The 20,529-nt window shown below is 34.9% G+C and overlaps 1 protein-coding gene across 1 annotated transcript in view; it reads right to left on the bottom strand.

The window, feature by feature from the left end:
- Positions 1–17,748, bottom strand: part of LOC105213891 (homeobox protein homothorax) — a 249,552-nt gene extending 231,804 nt beyond the window's left edge. Inside the window, exon 1 of the mRNA XM_011186990.3 lies at positions 14,778–17,748. Within this exon, the coding sequence (XP_011185292.1) occupies positions 14,778–14,792 (15 nt within the window). The 5' untranslated portion in view covers positions 14,793–17,748. The remainder of the gene's footprint in view (positions 1–14,777) is intronic.
- Between the last annotated feature and the right edge of the window lie 2,781 nt (positions 17,749–20,529).

Here is a 20,529-nt window from a genome sequence, read left to right as displayed (position 1 = left end):
TGCAATTCGTTGCAAGTTGTTTTTGTGCTGCGATTGCATTGCATTTGTTGCTCGGCATTTGTCATACTTGTAGGCGACGCTGGTGGTGACCGTTGCCAATGTTAAGTTGCAAACAGTTAACCAGTTGCAAGGCACTCTTCTAGCTGATTTGAAGTTGTGGCAACTAGTGTGGGACTATTTTGCTACGATCCAGCTGTTTCGCTATGATTTTTTACTTCTTTTTTTAACATTTTGTTTTTGTTGCTTTTGATTTTCTTATAGCCACCTATATTTATTTCAACGCTGAGATACATTTTCGCTGATATTGAAGGCATATCAAGTAGTTAAACTATAAAGTTGTTATGCTAATTTGTAGCGCGCAGACATTGAACTCGCTGTTGTTGTTGTTGTTGGTAATTTTTTATTTGTTTTGCAGCCAGCTAACAAACTAGCTGACTAATCTTTGTATTCGTTTTTCATTTATTTTATTTAAGTTTTTTTGCGATTTTTTTTCAACAAATCAGCTGCAGCATGTGGCCGTGACGCTGTGTACTGTGTGAAAAGTTGTTCAATCGTTCGTTCGCAAAGGAAGCAGGAAGTAATTTAGCGTTTGAAGAAGAAACAGAAATCGTTGTAGAAATCAAAGGTGGAATTGTTTAGAGATTAGTATGAAGCAAGAACAGGTAAACTGCACTTTGAATTAATTTACTTTGTAATTGTTTTGAACACTTGATATTTATAAAAATGCATGTATGTGCATATGTACATAAGAAAGTGTGTGAAATGTAGTGGAGCGTAGTTGTAATGTTAATTTAAAAAGAAATCTTTTCCACTCCTTCATTAACATTTCAGCATTTTGACTCACAGCTTGCATCCATATATGCTATCATTTCTTAATTTTTGTCCGGACATTTCAGCAGCAACAACACGTGCTTGTTGTCATTTCTAATGTTTTATTTATTATTATGAAATCAATAATTCATTTCCATACAAAAAAAAGTTACATTTTTTACTCTACACTCTGTATAGCCTATAGTTTATGAATTCTTGCTGACTGAATTTATTAAGCGTCCGAAACGGCGAGCATTTAATTTCTGCCAAACATAGGCGCATAAACTCATTGATTCATTAATTTTATTTATTTATGTCGAAGTTAAAATTGCCAATTTTTTTGCTTGCTGTCGCGCTGTTTGCTCATTCATGTCAACGATTTCAGCGTTCCTTTTATTACGTTTGTCTGTTTGTATGTATATTTATTTGTGGTCGCAAGAAACTGCCGGCTAACTACTACTCATGGCTGAAAACTTGTCTGCGCAATTTTGATTACTTTTAAATGGCAACTTAAAATGCAGTTAATGTCTTGTATAATATTAAATTATGATTTTTCAATTTCGCAAAAGCAAGTGGCGGGGCCATAGGTTAGCAGCGAACTGTGTGATTTGACGTCAGCAAGCTGATTGCAGTTGCAGGTGCGCGCCAGTAGTTGTAGATTTGTCAGGAGATTCAAGTGAAATTCGAGTGTGTGAGGTCACAAATACACAAATTGTAATATATATATATATATATTTTTATATATTGATAAGTAAATTTTAGTATATATGTATTTGACACAAGTTTGACACGACAAATGCCACGAGTTTGCTAAATTTTCTCAAACTATAGCAATATTTGCTATATATATTGTATAAAGTGAGCTTTGAGGTAAAATGAAAAAGGCAAAAGCCACGCAGAAACCTCTAAATATAACAGACCATAAAATTACACGCAAGAAATGCCAACAAATAGTAAAATAAACAAACTATTTACATACATCTTTATATTTACATACATATTTATAGTTAGTAAATAAGGTCTTTCGCCGTTATTAGCACAACAGACTCGCTATCTGTCGTTTACCATAAAACTTACCTCCGCAACTAAACCACCCTTTTACGCCCACACTTCCTTAGTAACTTTTATATATATATATAACCAACCACCAAGCTAGCAAACATTAAACTGAAATACCGAAAAAAATGCGGCCAAAAATACCGCTAAATCAGCGTTGGCGCAAAAATCATGTGTGTCTGCTTTTGACAAGTTCAAAACAGAAATCCTTCAAAATTTATGATACCCCATAGAATGCACAAGCCCACATATATACATACATACGATGTACTACAATAAGAGAGTAGTGCCAGTCAGCTGAGAGCAGTGGCAAATGGCTGCACAGTAGAGCGACCACGTGCAGAATGTAATGCGAAAGCCTAAAAGCTCGCTGGAGCTCATAGGAATACACGCATACGATTTGTCATACTTACATAACAGCAGACACATATACCCCTATATATAACTATATATATATATATAGACCACCATACGCGAATATGAATTGGTCCGATATGCAATGAGATTCGCTAGCTGTAGTCCCTGCGCGCTGAAGTCCATACCTGCGCACATGTCTATTACATGCATACATCACATCAACCTTAACACGCATATTAATAGAAATTTACATATTCATATACATAAATATGTATATATATATGTGTGTGTGTCGTATACTGATTAGTTAGTTGCTATTGTGGGCGCATAAAATTAGGTATTTTTTCATGTTTGCAGCACATTAAGCACATCAGATTTAATACGAATAAATACACACCGCTCATAGCTGGGTAACGTGCTCAAACAACTTGAGTTTGCGCCAGCGACAGGACAGCGCGGTTAACTGCCGTCCGCGTGCCACAAAAACAACTATGCTTATGAAAAAGTGTTTGCAACAACATGACTATTTAATATTTATTTATATTCGCTTGCGATTTTTTTTTTCATTCTAACCAACTTTAGTAATAATTTTTCGCATAAAAAATTACACGCGATAAGCTTTTATTGCAACGTAAGTGAGTTCTGAGAAAGGCTAGTGAAAAGTGTGTATGAAAAAAACCCATTGAATTAGAACAAATTGAGAGCGTGAGGGAACGCGCATATTTTGTTGTAAGTTTTCGCCGTGTTTTACATTAACAAGGCATTGCATAGGTTCACTTTCATGAAATTAAGTCAACATAATTTCATGAATAATTTGATGCGTGGTGTTAGTTAAACATCGTATGCGCATATTTCCAGAAAGTTTTTAAATGTTTTCAAAACCATTATGTGGGAGACTACGTTAAGTGCGTATTTATATGCAACTTAAGAGCAGGTGGCAATGCAATTTATTTTTATTAAATATTTAATACACGAAATAGTTAGTTTAAATTTTACGGCGAACTGAAACTTTTACGGCGAATTCAAAATTTTACAGCGAATTTGTATTTCCCCTGAGATGATAGAATATTTTCACACAAAATTTAGTGTTACCGCAATTTATGTATTTTTGCGGGAATTACATTCCTTATATTCTCTCCTAAATACACATAAAGCAATATCTAACTGCGGCCAATTTATTGTTTACATCGGTGAAATAGTAAATTGTTTGAAATGCCATAATTTGCACGCTACTCAAAATATTAGTGCACTAAATAAAAACAAACACGGAGATTTGCATGAAACTAAGCTGGGAAAATAATCAATGCGGCGAATTTATCTTTGAAAGTCCAGCCAATATTTGCAATGCATTTTAAATATAGCGCAATTGCAAGTACATGTGTATGTGTATGTGTGTGTTTACACTTGTGGGCACGTGTGAAATAGTGGCCGACAAATGCAAAACTGCAAAGCCCCATAATTCAGGCTATCACTTTCATCTGAAGCGGCGTGCGATATGCAAACTATGTAAACTGCACCAAAGACAACAAAAAAATAGCAAACTGCCTACATGGGTCTACACACGTACACATGTACATATAAATGCACGTACGCTTGTAAGTGCCCATTGCAGGCCATTAAAGCCATGTATGTGTGTACATAGTGCGCCTAAACTCCCTAAGTTTGGCAGCTTTTGCGCTCAACGGCCTTTGTGTGCACTGCAAAAACACATGCATACATACAAAATAAGCAATGTGTGTTTGCCAGTTGCTTATTTTGATTTTGCATACTTGCAACAAAAATGCGTGAACTTGAAATAACTAGCAGCTAGTGTTGCCTCTTGCGCTGGTCAAAAAAATGCCGATTTTGTTGCCAGACACATATGTACTGTAAGGGTATACGTACATACATTATGGGTGCTTTTGTTGTTGCCAACATTTTGCTATAAACATACATTCGTATACACATGCATGCAACATCAAGGCCTAACGGAATTTGCGGATACATATATACCATTCCTACCTACATATGTATGTATTATCTCCTCTACAGCCGCCAATGTCACCCATTTCGTACTCACTTGCATTGAACCGCGGTTACGACTATGTATATGCAACATTGCAACTGCAATATATCCAACAGTAATATATGTATGTATATACAGGATATGCCGTGCAATTGTTGCTGCTTTTGGCTGACCAGCAGTCGCGCTTCAACCATTTTCGATTTTCTAACAATTTTTTCCATGGCTGGCTCTAGGCTAGTTGTTTGCTGTTTACGTTATCAGTTAAGACAACAAAAACCATGTAAGTTTGAAATTGATGGCTGCTGCGCGCTTAGACACCTCATTTTACATGAAATCATACATAAATATGATTTTGGTCGGGGCATACCTATTGAATATTTGTTGTAAATTGGCTTGTGAGTGTGCTGATGTAAAAATGTATCTTGCAACATGTTTAATAAACATTACTTAAACATTTTTGAAACTAATTAAAAGTAAGTTAAGTTAGTAACAATTTTGTAATAATATACAAAAAAATGTTGGGAAACATTTTATTGCAACATTTTATGGCAACATGTTGCATAAAAAGCTAAAGAAATCGAAAAACTCCATTAATAAACTACATGTACCGCATATATATATATGAAGAATTAGTAATAATTAATAAATTTTATGGTTTATTTCGTGAAAGCGAAAACTAATACAAATTCTAAAATGTCTTGTATATTGATAGCGGTAATTTATACGCGTATATATTTCCAATTTTATGATGAAATTGCTTTTATTGTTGCAAAAATGTAGCTGTTACTATTCATAAAAAAATTATATAAAATACGAATGAAATCGTTGCACATTCCTTATTGCTGCAACACACGTCCGCACACACACACACATAGGCAATCAAGCACGCACATTTACGCATATGGACAATGTTTGCCACTTGCAAAGCTACGGCTCAGTAATTTTGTGTAGGCGTTTAGTGTTGCAGAATTGTTATCTTTACTATACGAATTTCTGTTGGATACTAGGTGTTGCAAATGTTGTATGGATACATACATGTATATATATATAGTAAGAGTATATTGTGCGTGTGTTTGTGGGTGTTGAAGTTGCAATTTCTGCCTGGATTGCGCTCACATGTGGCATGTTATCTATGCCTATTGTGTACATGTACAAAGTATATATGTATATACATAGTGAATGTACATTGGTATATAATGTATTTGTGGCAACACTTTGCGTCCTCATTTACCCACGCTGACTGATACAATTGTTTGGTTGCAAAAACGATTTGCAAATGCGCAACAGCTCGTAGTTAAAAGAACGACAAATATAACAATAACAATAACAATAACAACAACAAAACCCTGTTGCAACGCACAACAAAATAGTTGGCAACAAAAAAAAAAAAACAATAACAACAACACCACTATGGGATATGTGCTGCTTCGCTAGATTGTGGCAACTGAAAGTCACAGCTTAGGCGTAGCACAGCCGCTATTTTGCTGTTTTTGTTGTTGTGCTCCCATTTTTGTTGCTATATTTGCAATATTTGCTAAATTGCATGGCGAAGGTGTTGCACATTGCCGCCGCCATTGTTTTTACTCGCACATACAAACATATGTTCGTGTTGTTGTGTGTTTGTGTGTGTGAAAGCTGGCGCATTTTCGGCTAGCCAAAAAGGGGTGCAGTTAACTGCATGTAGTGTAGGTGAAGCATGAAGGGGCTTTAGATAGTAGACACACACACACAGCTGTAGCTGTAGCTGCGTTTACACACGTTGCACTGTTGAGAAATAGGAATAATAGCAGAGCGATTGTGTTGGCTAAATGGAGCAAACGCAGGCGCAACACCAACGATATGTGTGTGTTACACATTGAAATGGTGCTTAGGCAGCCCATTGAGGTTTTCGGGGTCATTTATCGCGTCTGCTGGTCAGTGCAAGGCAAGTTCACATGCATATGCATATGTATATATGTATTTAAAGGTATTTATATAAAGATAAGCATTTTGCAATGTATATCTCTGCATATGTGCGCTGAAAATTTGCATATGTGTCTGCAACATAACCAATACCACAAACGATTTTACCACTGTAGCTTAAAGGTGGTAAGCTTTCTATTCGAAATGGACACACACACACACGCATATATGTTTATATGCAAATGCACATGTAACTTAGCAAATATGCTAGTCATTTTATTTATTTACTCACTGGTGTCTGGCCACATGCCACAGGCCTACATAGCGCAACACCATTTCAGTGGCTTTCGCTTGGTGCACTCACAAGTTTTAGAGGCGAATGCGCCTATTAACTTTGTACAATCGTGTGCATCGCTACATATGTATGAACAAAAATGTGGCATGCAAAAGTATTGATTTCTTTAAAGCGTACTTCGGAACTTTAAAATTGCACAAAAATTTAAAGCGTTCAGCGCTTAATTTAATTATATAATAGCTTGTATTCATATGTTTTATGAATTCCGTTTTTATTGTTGCTCTAACAACGCTCTCTACATGCCATTAAAATTAAACGTCTCTTATGTTGTTGCCTAATTGTTAGTTGCATGTGTCTTGCCTATCAACAGTGCCAAAGTGTGGGTGTTGCTACTTTAATTTCCTGAAATAACGGCACATACAAACGCGCTAGCGTTGGTTCAATAACATTTTAGGCGCTCGCTGCTAAATTCAATTTTCTTAATTTCCATTTTGACTAAAAACTAATTTGTTTTTGTTTTTGTCCATTTTTTGTTTTAATATTTTGTAATTTTTGTCGATTTTCTTCGGCACACACCCATATTTATTTGGTGTTAAGCAATTAATTTTTGTTGCGTGTCATTTGGTTATTTGGTCAGCAAGTCGCTTCCGTCTGCTATTTGCCATTTGCACTGCGTCCTACAACGGCAGATCTATTAGAAATCCGCCTCCCACTCTAGTGCCACATTTATACCATTCCATTTCATATTTTTTTTTTTTTTGTTTTTAATTCACTCAGATATTTATGGCAGATATATTTGTCATTTGACATACACAAATGTTGTATGGTGCATCAAAAGATTAAGTAATAATTAAAATAGAAATGTTTTTCATACATTTTTGTGGCATGTTTCCATGTTTTCTTCACTCTGCTACTTAATTTGCTGCCATTCGTTTTGGTTGCAATTTGAAAATATGTTTGCTGCGTGTCGAATGGCGATTAGAGATAAGCTTTCGAAACGCTTGAAAAGTATTAGTTTGAGTTGTGGCGTTGAAGTTAAAGGTCAAAAAAACCTATTTTTTGCTGAGTTCATATAAAAATAAGAGTTTGTTGAGTCAGTAAGTGATATTTGGATAGCCGTTTTTATTAATAAAAATACTATGCTGACTTTTAAGAACTCTCTAGATACATAAAAATGGACGATTAATTCGAAATTGTGTTTGAGCGCAGCTTTCAAAGCTCGAAAAAGCTGTAGAGCATATTTTATATATTATTTAAAAAATATAACCAAATCCAAACTATTGCTAAATTCTATAAAATCTTCATACAAAAAAACAAACCTTACAAAATTTTAATTTCCCATATTTTCAAAACATTTTCAGTTCTTTAAGAAATTTCCCATAATTTTTGAAAATTCACGCCTTTCAAACGTCGCCAAGAAAGCAATAAATAAACACAAAAGATTGATTATTACTTTAACGCTTATAAAATTTCGCCAAACCAACTAAGTGACAAATAAACAAAATGCAGAAATACTTAAAATATATTAGCCAGCAAAATTATGAAAAATGTGCCACAAAGCATTAAGGTATTTTTAACTAAATATATAATAAAAAAATAAGAGCACAACACAGAAAACAAATTAAAATGCTTCAAAATATGCGAAATCAACATATGACACATAGAAAAAATTGCTTTTGAAGAATTTATGCATAAATATTTTTGAAAGTGTTAAATTGTTTAAAAACGCGCAAATGACACTTCAAATTAAATTTTTTCCACACAAAATATACAAAAAAAATAATAAATAAAAATAAAAAAATATTTGAAGGCGCAATGACGTCAGCTAAGTAATAATATTTTGAATTTTTATAAAAAAAGTATAGATTTTAATTTTAGACTTATGCGCTTTTTGCTTATTTCACATTTTTAGTAAATGACCTATATTTTAGTATGTATACCATATCATACTCACAACCTTAATGCCACGGAAATTTAGCACATTTAATTAAATCGACAATCTGACAGTTAAATATTAAATAAATTCAAAATTCTAATGCTGAAAACTTGTAAACGCTGGCGAGTTCAAAGGGCTGCTTAAACTTGGTTTTTAGCAAATTTGCCGCGTTTGTGGCACGCACAGCGCGACTTGGCGCGAGCGTAGTACGTGTTTGCGTAAGTTATGTAAAAAAACAAACAACAACAACAAAAAGTAACAAACATTTACATTTGTACTTGAGTTCAGTGTTGTTACTTTGCGCCGTCGTCGCTGAGGTACGCGTAAATACCTGGGCACACAGCAAAGAAGTTACTCAAAAATACTAAAATAAATTGCGTGCTGATGGCTCATTTAATTTAATGAGCAGCGTGCAACTTGTCTAAATGATTTTTGTGTTATAACTTTGCGTTTTTTATATATACTTCTGCTGCCTAGTTGAGGGTTTTTGTGTATTTTTGTTTTTTTGTTTTCTACGTTCTATACTTTTGTTACTTTTACTTGCAGCAAAGAAAAAGAATAAACAATTTTTTTTTTTGTTTTTTTTTTAGAAAAAAAATTACCACGCTACACCTGAGCGTTTTTTAACTTTTCGCTTTTGCCTAATATTGTAAATTTATTTTGTGCTTTTGTTTATATACATTCTTAGCGGCGATTTCGTCTATTGTGTCTTCGAATGTTTTAATGATGAGTTTAAAGCGTTCATGCTTTTTTCCTACCTTTTTCTACAGTTTATTTCAGTTTACCGGTTTTTTCGTTAACTTTTTGTATAGTTCACTTCTTTTTTGTTTTTGTACATGGCTTTTGTGCCGCGCGTTGTAATTTCAAGTTCAATATGCGTCTAAATATGCGCGCGTTTTTTTCCTCAAAACAATTTACTTTATTTCAACTCGTTTGTGGCTGTGAAGATGCTTTTAAGAGATGAAGCGTTTAGGTTTTTGTTATTTTCTTTCTTTCCTTTTTTGTTTTTGTTCAGATGCTTATCTGCATTCGGTAATGCGTTCAAATAAACATTTCCTTTGTTAAAATTAATTTTCCAAAATATTTATTAGCGTAAACGATGTACGATTAGAGCGTGTTGCGCTCAAATGGGTTCATTGGCTCAGCGTAAATTTTAGCGAGATTTTAATGAAAAAAAAAGTGTGTGTGAGTGCCTTATACGATAGAATTTGTGCTAAATTGCAGATATGCTGCAACTATCATATAACTTGTAAATTCTCTTTTAAATGTAATGAATACACATTTCTCCCCACCAAACGCCGAATTTGTGACGCATTTGAGCTGCGGATGGCCGCCCTAGTTTATAATCACATACCAACTGCACTCACTTCATCCATATATATATGTATATGTGTACATATGCAAGTGCACTTGCTGTTGGCGCACGCAATCCTGCGAGCAGCCGCAGCTACTTTAGCCTTTGAAAAATGCATTGTATTTAAGCGTCATTATTTTCAAAATTTACAAGTTGCCGAAGCTGGCCGGCCAAGCACACTTTAGAGCGCAAAAGTCATACATTTTTTTACAAAATAGCAACAACAACATTAGCGCTTAGTATATGCGAGGGCATTTGCGTTGATAGGTGACGAAAGCGGGTTGGTGGTTGGCGGCTGGCAGGACAAGTGGAGCGCGCACGCAATGTCGTCATTAAGCTGCGCTTATTTAAATGCACATGAAACATTTTTCTGTGGCACAAGTTAAAGGGTGCATACATATTTATATATGGCACTTGCCACACAATAAGTTGGCGTGGAAGCAAGATGCAAGCTGAAGGCTGGAATGCGGAAGCAGAAAATTTGCATTGTTTTTAAGTGTGCAGCAGAAGAAGTTGGAAGAACAGCGAGTTAAAGAAATGTTTTACTTGCAACAGAAGCTGATGAGTTTGTTGCGCATATTTTAACCAAATTTACTTTTAAACTAAATAATTTTTTTAAACAAATTCATTCAAATTTAAAAAATTAAAAAAAAAATTATTATCATTTAAAAATATTTCGCACCAATAAAGTTCTGCTATCTGTGAAGCATCACTTAAATTACGCGTAACGGCAAATTTTGCGGTTAACCTAAAATTAAAATAACAGTCAAATTTGTTAAATTTTTTTGCTGCACATTTTTATATGCCACACCTTCTTAATTTTATGCAAATAAAAAAATACAATGAAAATAAATACGTTTCACCGACATGCAAATGTATAGCAATTTGCTGTTGTTTTTGTTGCGCTACGCAAAAATGCAATGCTGCGGTTTTAAGTATTTGATGGCCACAATAGGTTGCACTGTGCGGTATATATGTATATACTCACTCTTACTTTGTCTGCGAAATAATCAAATTAAATATAAAAATTGCTTCCTGCCAGCAACAACAAACGGCACAATGCAAATTGTGCAACATTCAACTACTTGCGCGTGTATGCATTTGTATAATTTCATGAGCGGTCAGCGTGGCTTGCTGGCTGGATTGCTGACTTTTTGTTGCTATTATTTGTTGTTTGTGTTTATTTTTTTGGTTTGCTGAATTTCCTTCCAACACTGCCAATTTTATTGTTGTAATTGTATACCGCAGAATAGCGCAAAATTAACAACAACAATAAATATTATAGTAAAATTCAGCGGAAAGGTGTGAGTAAAAACGCAAAAATGCCGCAGCAACAACAACAATTACAAAATTGTTGTGTGAAAAAATCGAGCGCGTATGTAAATAATAAAACCGCAACAAATGTCGCCGTAACATTGAACAACATTGAATGCTGGCACACACACACACGCACGCACGCGGTTTTGACGACAAAAATGCAATAAAATTTTCCGGCAACGCGGTGTGTGTGCGTGCGCGCCTGTATTGGTGTGCATAGGTGAGTGGCGGCGCTGATATGCGCTCGCTTACTTGCCAGCGCGCCGCAAAATGGCAGCTCTGAATGACAACAACAATAAAAAGTACAACTACCGCCACTAGGATTGTCACTTTTAATTGTTGCTGTTGCAATTCGCACATACCCTATTGCCATTGGCGTTGCCGTTGCCGTGGTTGCAGCAGCAGTTAATCGGCCAGCCGCACAATTTTCATGGGTGTAAAATCGAAAATTAAACCACAAACGTAAATTTATTTGTTTGTCGCGTGAAATGGAAATGATAACTATAAAAATGCCACATTGATAGCGCGCTTGCGAGTACATTTGTATATATGAAGTACGAACATATACATAAATGTCACTTGCAACCAAGCGCTGTTTGATGCTTGCTTGTGGCACATTAAAAATATTTTGTCAAATCAAAATTATTGTGTTTGTGGATATGTAGGCTGGCACTCATAAAATATGCATATTTTAATATAAACCGCTATATTAATGGTATAAAATATTATTACTGGAAAATTGCGATTATTGTCTATGATGAAGCGGTGAATGTGTGAAAATGGCGAGAAGGTGAAAAAAATTGGAAAAATTCTAAGAATTGTGGAAGCAAAAAATTATTTGAATAAAATATTAGGGATAAATTGCAAGAAAATTACGAAAAAATAGAAAAACTAAATAAAAATATTTCAACAAAATTAAATACCAAAAATTATATTTTTCGGTATCTAAAATTTATATATTAAAAATATTGGTCGAAATTCAAATTTTTTATAGTGAAACAATTTAAAAAAAAATTTATATAAGAAATGAGACAAGAAAAATTATAAGTTATGGTATCCTGTTAAAAATGTTGCAAGAATATTATATTTTTTCAAATCTCATATGTTTTACTTTAGCATGAAAGATATTAAGCATTTACAATAATTATTATAACAACATTCATATCTCACTTTTGAGTAAGAACTCAAGCAGATATCGACAAAATATGAAAACAACAAATTAGCTTTACGTCAAATATCGTCTGACGTGTTGTGAAAAATAAATAATCTCACTTGATATCGTTTTTCGCACATTTCAATTGAAACACAAATTCGATATTAAGAAGTAGTTGCAAATTTATGACTAAACCACACCATTTAACACAATTTTTTTCGCCTTTTCATCACTTTTTCTACAACATTTTTTTTACTACAATTTTTTTTTTTTTTGTTAAAATAAAATACAATTAAAGAAAAAAATTACCACACAATGGTCTGCAAATAAATAAAATATGTGTTTGATCCACTACAGCAGCGGCTAATGCACAGTTGCTAATGAATACATCGTTTCGTAAAGCAACAACTGCCGCTAACGAGAATCGATTTAAAGCATATCAAATGGCGCATATTATGTTACCACATAAAATTAACAAGCTCATTGTTAACGGCATTGAAATGGCAGAAAAGAAGCGAAATATTTCTTTTTTACACTTTTTTATACTTTTCTAATATTTTTAGGGCCTTTGTGTGGAAAACGCTCTAATTTCTTGCGCAAACAACTGTAAACTGAACTACAATGTTGCACTTTAGCAGCTAGGCGTTAACATGACAACAAAAAAATTAAATAAATAAATGAATTTAAGAAAAATGCAGTAGAAAATGTGGAAAAAGAAGAAAATTTCAACAAGAAAAAACTGTGAAAAAAATCAGAAATATAAAATCAATAATAGTGGCGCATACTGTTTTTGTATTATAGGTATATGTAAATTAGTTTGACGCTTATATGCTGCTTTTCGCTCGAAAACTTATTAGAAAATTTTGGAAAATTTTGCGATCACGTTTTTCTGCAGACGGACAGAAGAGCAAACATTTGGCATACTGTTAATATTTTGCACCTCACTGCTAATTTATAATCAATTTTTTTAATGTTAAATGTTAATTTGTGCTTAGACTTTGTTGTACGTCACATTTAATCGCATAATTAAATGAGCGATACTTATTTAATATTCGGCTGATTTTAAAAAAGTTAATTAGTTAATAACTGTAAGTTGAGTTCTAAGCAAATTTAAAGCTAGCAGGAAGAATTCAATGCATGTAAGTACATATATACAAATTAATATACAGATATGAATTTTATTTGAGTAATATAGCTGATTAAAGCAGTTAACAATTTTCTTGCTTTTTTTCAAATAACTAAAAATTATTAAAATCAAATTTTTTATTATTATTATTTCAAACGAAATTCTCTCTCCTTTTCAGTTGCTTTCTAGAGAAATATTATTTTTAGAAATACTAGAAAACAAAAAACGCTACAACAATACTAAACAAAGTTTTTTTATTTCTTTTTAATAATAAAAAATTTTAATTAACAACGAAATCAGTTACCATGAAATTTTCAATTCAACTGTGACTAAGCATAACAGCACTTCTTGCTGATATTTTATTTTTTTTCTAACGCTGCATTCGGCAGCTTTGTTGGACACCTTCATTATATATACTAAAAACATATGAGTATATAATAGATAATGCAAAATTTCGCGTCCAACACCTCAACATGGCAACTGTCAATGAGCGCATTATCAACTGTCAGGCCACAAGCACAAGCAGCAAAAGCAAGTGGAATTAGCAGGCTAAGGCAGATGATAAGCCAGGCGGGCGGGACAGACAGCGTGATCAGGAGCCAAACACATGCATATATAAATTGAAGTTAAATGCATGTAAATTATAAATTTCAATCGAAAATATCATTTTAGACGCTCAAAAAAGGTGTCGCTGATCAGTTAGTGGGCACTTCTTTTTTTATCACTTTTCTTTTTCCCACTATCTTTGATTTTGCTCGAACAAAATTAATAAATGCACACATATGTAAGTGTGCTCTCACAGTGTTTGCCAAAGTATGAAGCCATTTAAATCCACTCACTCAATCACTTAACAGCGCTGTGCAAATATTTGCAAAACATTTAATTTTTTTATTTATTTTTATTAATTTTTTTGAACAATCGAAAATTCGTTAAACGTAATACATATCTAATATTGACGTTAAAATTTTTTTTGTAATAGAAATTTGTTTAAATACGATATTTTAACACAGTTTCGGAAGAAATGCAAATCACTTTGTATATAGCAGTGGACGGACGGACGATTGAACAAAAATACCTGAATACGAAATTTTATGAAAATTGTTATACAAAAATATATTATTTATTAATCGTGATTTTCAATAAAATTTTAAAACGCTGTTTCAACACTTTTTCGTACTAAGTTTTCTTGGTTAATTAACAGGTTTTTTAAATTACTTTGAGCACAATTAAGTCACTTGGAAAATTTTAGAAACATATTTTTTTTTGGTCTCACCTTAAAAAATGCGCTGATTTGCATAAATTTGTAACACCATACAGAATTACCGTCGCTAAGTGCCTCACCTTGGCAAAAGCATCAACAAAAGCAACTGCACTGAAGCTACTAAAGCCACTTTATTCCAACTATTTCTTATACAAAGTTAATAATAATTTAAAAATTTAAACAAACTCTTGCGTTTGGTACTTACCCTAGGTTGAGCCATTAATGCTCTGGGAGCGATGTCCAGCCCGACCTGTGCCACTTTTGCAAGCAGCACGAGTTGTTACGCTTTGGATTAGAAGTTGCGACGCTTGTTGGGTGCGGGCTTTTTGCTCTCTAGTTGACTCGCAAGTCCACTAAATTAATGCTCTATTAACTGATAGTATATGAAAATTGTTATTTATTCTTTTGAAATTTTAACTTGTTTGAGTTACACACAACACTCTAAGTTGCAAATTGCAAGTGAAATGCATGCAAATTTTTTTTCACACTGCTGTTTTTTCTATTTTTTAATTTTCTCTTCCTTTTACAATATTACTTCAACACAGGCACATTTGTTTGCAATTTATTTGTTTTGTGGTTGGTTGGAATTAGCTCGAACGACACACGCGACGGTAAAACGCGACGGAACGTACATATAATTATCAATTTGTTGCAAGTAAAATATTTTTATTTTTTTAAATATGCTTTTTTATTGCAGTTGTTTGTTGTTGTGTATAACAGTTTATTGTTAGTTTTTTTCTGTGTAGTTTATGCCTTTAATTTGTTTTTGTTATAATATTTAATTTGCTTTAAAATCGTATACAATGCTTGTATATGGTTTGTGGAATATTTTTTTTTGTTGTTTTAATTTTTATATATTTGCAATATATTCCTTTAAATTTATATTTATTAATTAATATATTTTATTTTGTTTGTTTTAGCGCTTAGTGCTCGTATATAATTTTGCGTTTTTTAGTATACTTGATTGCTTCGGGATTGGTTGGTTGGTTGCTTTGTTGTTGCTCAGCGGCTTGACATTTGACTTTTGTTCGCAAATCTCTGGCGTACCTTCTTGCCTGTGTCTTATTGTTGTTGTTTTTATTTGTTTGCGTCTACTGAATGCAGCTGTCATATATTTACATACATTTGTTGCTTGCTTTGCTTGCTTGTCAAGACCGCCTATATTTTTCTAACACTCGTTGTTTTTGTTGCAGTTGTTGCTCGTATACAAAGTTTCCGTGGAAAAGTTAAGTTGCTTTTGTGTTGTAGGTAAAATTTTTAACGCCTCCTCTGTAGTTGTTATTGTTGTTGACTTTCTTGCTTGCTTATGAAAATGCGAAAAATTCCTCTAGTACGTTTTCTTTTGCTTTAGTAGTTGTTGTTGTTAGCGTTTATATGCTCACAAATATCACAGCTTCATCGACTTCGTACGCTCGCCTATCAAGCAGGAATTTCTTGATTTCTTTCAAATTTTCAATTTTAATCTCCTACTCCTTATTTTGTTTGTAAAATTATTGGTTGTATTTTGTTTTTTTGTTTGCTACAAAAATAAATCGTAAGCAAATTATATTTTTGTAATTAATTACGTTCACGCAAATCTCTGCACTACGTATTGTCAGTTCTTCTGCTGGTTTTGCACGATTTTTTTCACCGACGACGTTCACGACAATAAACACGCTTATCACTTTAATTACCGACGCGTTTCACTAACTGACATAGCGGCTGGAAGTGCTTAGAGTTCACAAACAAAATTGTTTTAACTTCACAATGGAAAATATTTTGTTTAAAAGCTGGTCAACTGCAGCAACTTATGGATGAATTCGCAAATAAAAACAAAGAAATAAATTTGTTATATTTTTCCTTTATGGCAAATTAAAAGTTTCACACACAAATCAAGTTTCAGTTCTTTTTCGACAAAAATTTTATTTTTTATATTTTAGATATTTTTTATATCTGTAATGTACTTTCTCGCATAACTTCACGCGTAACTTTTTTCAAAACGAAAATTTTTGTTTGTGATTTAGCTGGGCGTTTTGTATACACCGTTCGCGCGTAGAGTGGCAGCAGCAACTAGCAAATGATTTGTTTTCTGTGGCTAAGTTGTTTGCACGACTGTCTGCCTGGCCTGTTTAAGTCGGCGCGACCTGCTGCTGCACTCACGAAAATCGACTGAAGAACACTCAGCACAACACACACAATAATTTCACGCGCACTTCTTAGAACGCACCTACACGCCGACTAACTGACTGCGGCGACTAACTGACGAAATGGCTAACAGTGCGCTGCCCGTTGCAACGCTGCTACGTAGAAATCCTGTGTGTCAACTGGCAAAAGTGCAAAAGTCCTGCTAATGCATGCTAGATGCTCCAGACTAGCGACGGCAATGCAGCAGCGTTTAATTTGCGGCGCGTTCTATGCACTTTAAGCGCGCGCAACAGTCACAGTTGTTGTAAATGATTTACTTTTATTGCGGCGTATTGTAAATATGCAAAATATATTGCAAAAATGTTTTTTGTTGTTTTTTTTTTCAAATAAATATATTTCGCGTTTACAAGGTGAATGAATACGAATCCGCGATTTTGTTGATTCAAATTTTTTATTTATTTATATACCGTTAAAACGCGTTTCACGTTACCGTTGTAGAATGTGCCGATTTGTAAAGTAGAATGAATGAATTTTCGTATTGTTATTGTTGCGATTTTTTGTTTGGGTAACAAAAATGAATTGGAAATTTACGCTTATTATATTTCGCTTTCTACACAGCACACGTTGTACGCGTTTCGAAGGCAAACACACACTGGGCTTGTCAATCACAACGGCAACTACACTTGGCGGGGGTAAATAATAGCCGCTGCCGACGACACTCCGATAGGCAGATAAACACACACACACGCTCTCATGTACTCATATACAATGGAGCGCGCTCGCACTCAGCGCTATGAAGTATATCAAGTAGCGCGGCGGCAGCAGATAGCAAGCAAGCAGCAGTGCAGCAACAACAACTACAACGCTTGCGCTGCATATACATATACACGTATAACTTGCGAAATGTGTGTGGACGAGTTGAGGCGAGTCGAGTCGAGCACACCACAGCACGATAGCACCATAGCACTATAGCGCAGAAACACATGAGCGCAGCGCACATGAATTCAACCAGCCAAGCGTACGCAGCAGATGGATGGATGGCTAGATGGATGACTCGACAGTGTAGGAAAGAAAGAACGGCCGTAGCGCTGTTAAAACGGCAAACGCGTTTCAAGTGCAAGCAGGCGCATTGCGAGTAGAGCAACAATTGTGCCATTAAAAATGTGCGAAAGAGAGCGCACGCTGGCAAGTGGCGCGTGTGCGCGAATGCGATGGCATGCGCGGCGGTGGTAGTTGTTTAAGAAGCTACGTAAAGAAGAAGAAGAAGAGTGGCAAATATGTATGTAGCAGGCGCTTTGGAAGGTAAACATTCGTCGTCGTATCAATGGAAATAGCAGTGGTGGAGAGGAATTGTATGATTGAAAATGTAGCGCGCTCGTGTGCCGCAGCGAAGAGCGTGGTTGGGAGCGCGCGCTCGTAAAGTAAAATGCGGCGAAGAGCGCAGGGCAATCAAGCAAAATAAAAACAAATTTATGAAACGATAAACTAAAGAGCGTAAATTGTATGGTGCAGCGAACTCGAGCGCGCGGCGAATTTATCTAACTATTAAAATTACTCATTAACTGCACTGGTGTTGAAAGAGCGGAAAGCCACACAGGTTTATTTGTTTTTATTGCGTTGTTGTTAGCTCATCGTCGCTCTCATAAAAGTAGGAATGACTGATTTGTTAGTACGCCTCTTGTGACATGCCCACAAGTAAAATGTAAAGCAAAAGCAAAATATACGATATTGGCGCTCACTTGTCACACACCACCAACAACAACAACATAAAGCGCGCATGTAATTGTTGTTGCGCGCAGTATGAAAGCGCATCCCCTCAATATTTTGCTTATTTGCAGAACTTTGAGGCGAGTGTAATTCAAATTGTACGTGGAAACTCTTATTTTCCGCTGTCCATTACTTGTCGTTCTCTCTCTCACAAAAATATGAGTCGTAATCTTGCTGCTGCTTCGCAATACATACATGCATACATTTCTTATGCTGGCTACTTTTCTTCTCCATCAACTGTGTGGGTTTCGTCTTGACTGCTGTTCGCCACTGGTGCCGCCTTCACCTTTCATGCGCCCATCAGCTGGCGAACACGCTCGTCAGCAGCGCATCGCCTCAGAAGCGAGCAGGAGTGATAACAGCGCACAGGTTGGGTTGGTGCCTGTCGCCTGTCCGTTGAGCGCAAATTCAACTTATCTCAACAAGGTTGTTGTTGCTTTTGTCAGTCAGCCCCCCTTCACTGGCTCAACACATTGACATCGTCGCATTTCGCGCAAACATTTGAAATTTATTTGGCTTTAGTTGAAATGAGATGGCTTATATCATTTTGATGAAATACTTATGTATATGCGCTCCCCCACTACCCCCACACGCATTCCTTTGCTCGACGCGCTCACATTGCTCTATCGCTCTTCGCCAACTTTGACTCTTTCGTGCCGTGCGTCACTCTTCTTTGGCCTACCTGTTTCTGCCGACCCCACAACCGCCCTCATTCACGTTACACGCTGTCGCACGCCGCGCGCCCTCTCTGAAAATCAGCAAAAACCAATCCCATTTGTTATATTCGCTTGAGTGAGTGGCAGTTTGCATCAGTTCGGTTTTCAGTCTTTTGGCCAACAACGTTGTCGACTTGTTGTTGTTGGTGTTCGTTGTTATTGTTGCAATTGTTGGCTGCTGTTCTGTAAGCTGTGCGCTGAATGGTCGGTGGGTGGGTTTGACTATATTCGCTAAACACTCACTCACAACTGTTGTTGTTCGTAACACTACTCTTATTGTTTTTGTTATTGTTGCATTGCTGTGTTGTTAGTCGAGCGTGTCGCGTACGTAATGTAGCCTTTTCTGCTATTGTTGTTGTATTTCAGTATGTGTGCGCTTGTTGTATTCAGGTGTAAGCACTACACTCATCATTTTCATCAACACCATTACTACTAGCTATGTTTGTCGACAACAACAATAAAATAACCAATACTCGCGCTCGCTCACCACAAGCCAGCCAGCAGCCGTGTAGTGCGGTTTGCGTTATTGCTCTCACCAAATTCCGCTTCTTACATGTATTTGCTCCACTCCGCTCAATGGCGCAGTTAAGGCCACTCACTACGGCCCATTAATGGCACGGCGAAAATGTAATGGATTATTTAAAAAATAAATGCACATAAATAATAAATAGAGAAGCGCAATTTTTCAAAATTTCATTACTCACTTAAAGGACTTTTAAATCGAGTTAATTGAGTCGTTGCTTTAAAATTAACAAAGTGATTGAACTTTTTTTTTGAAAAAATGTTAATTAAAGTAAATGATATAAATGTTAGAATGTAGCTATAAAACTTCTGTGCAATATTTATTTTTTTATTTTGTTTAATTATATTAAATAATTAGAAATTAGAAGAAGCGAGAGCTTGACGAAACGGGAATAAATTTTAGAATATCTATTCCAATATGTTAACAAAAATTATGGAAAATTTTAAAAATTAATGACCTATCTCATTTGGAATACAATCCTTAAAACCACTATCAATATAAAATATTCTAATCTGTGTATATCCAATATTAAGGTTAAGTTTATTTGAAAAATATGAATACCATCCTTAAAACCACTATCAATATAAAATATTCTAATCTGTGTATATCCAATATTAAGGTTAAGTTTATTTGAAAAATATGAACTTGTGAAACATAAACTGGTCACTGAAACAGATATTAATTGTGTTTTTAATGACTTTTTTTAAATTATTATTTTAAAAGGTGTCAATGGGTTCCTCAACTCGTCTCCAGCCCGAATTATGGAGCTTAAATAGTTAAAAAATCTAGCATTTCAACGACAAAAAAATTAAAAATATCATAAAAAA

Source organism: Zeugodacus cucurbitae, chromosome 2 (assembly GCF_028554725.1).
Source record: "Zeugodacus cucurbitae isolate PBARC_wt_2022May chromosome 2, idZeuCucr1.2, whole genome shotgun sequence".
Taxonomy (NCBI): domain Eukaryota; kingdom Metazoa; phylum Arthropoda; class Insecta; order Diptera; family Tephritidae; genus Zeugodacus; species Zeugodacus cucurbitae.
This window is presented reverse-complemented; position numbering and strand designations above follow the sequence as displayed.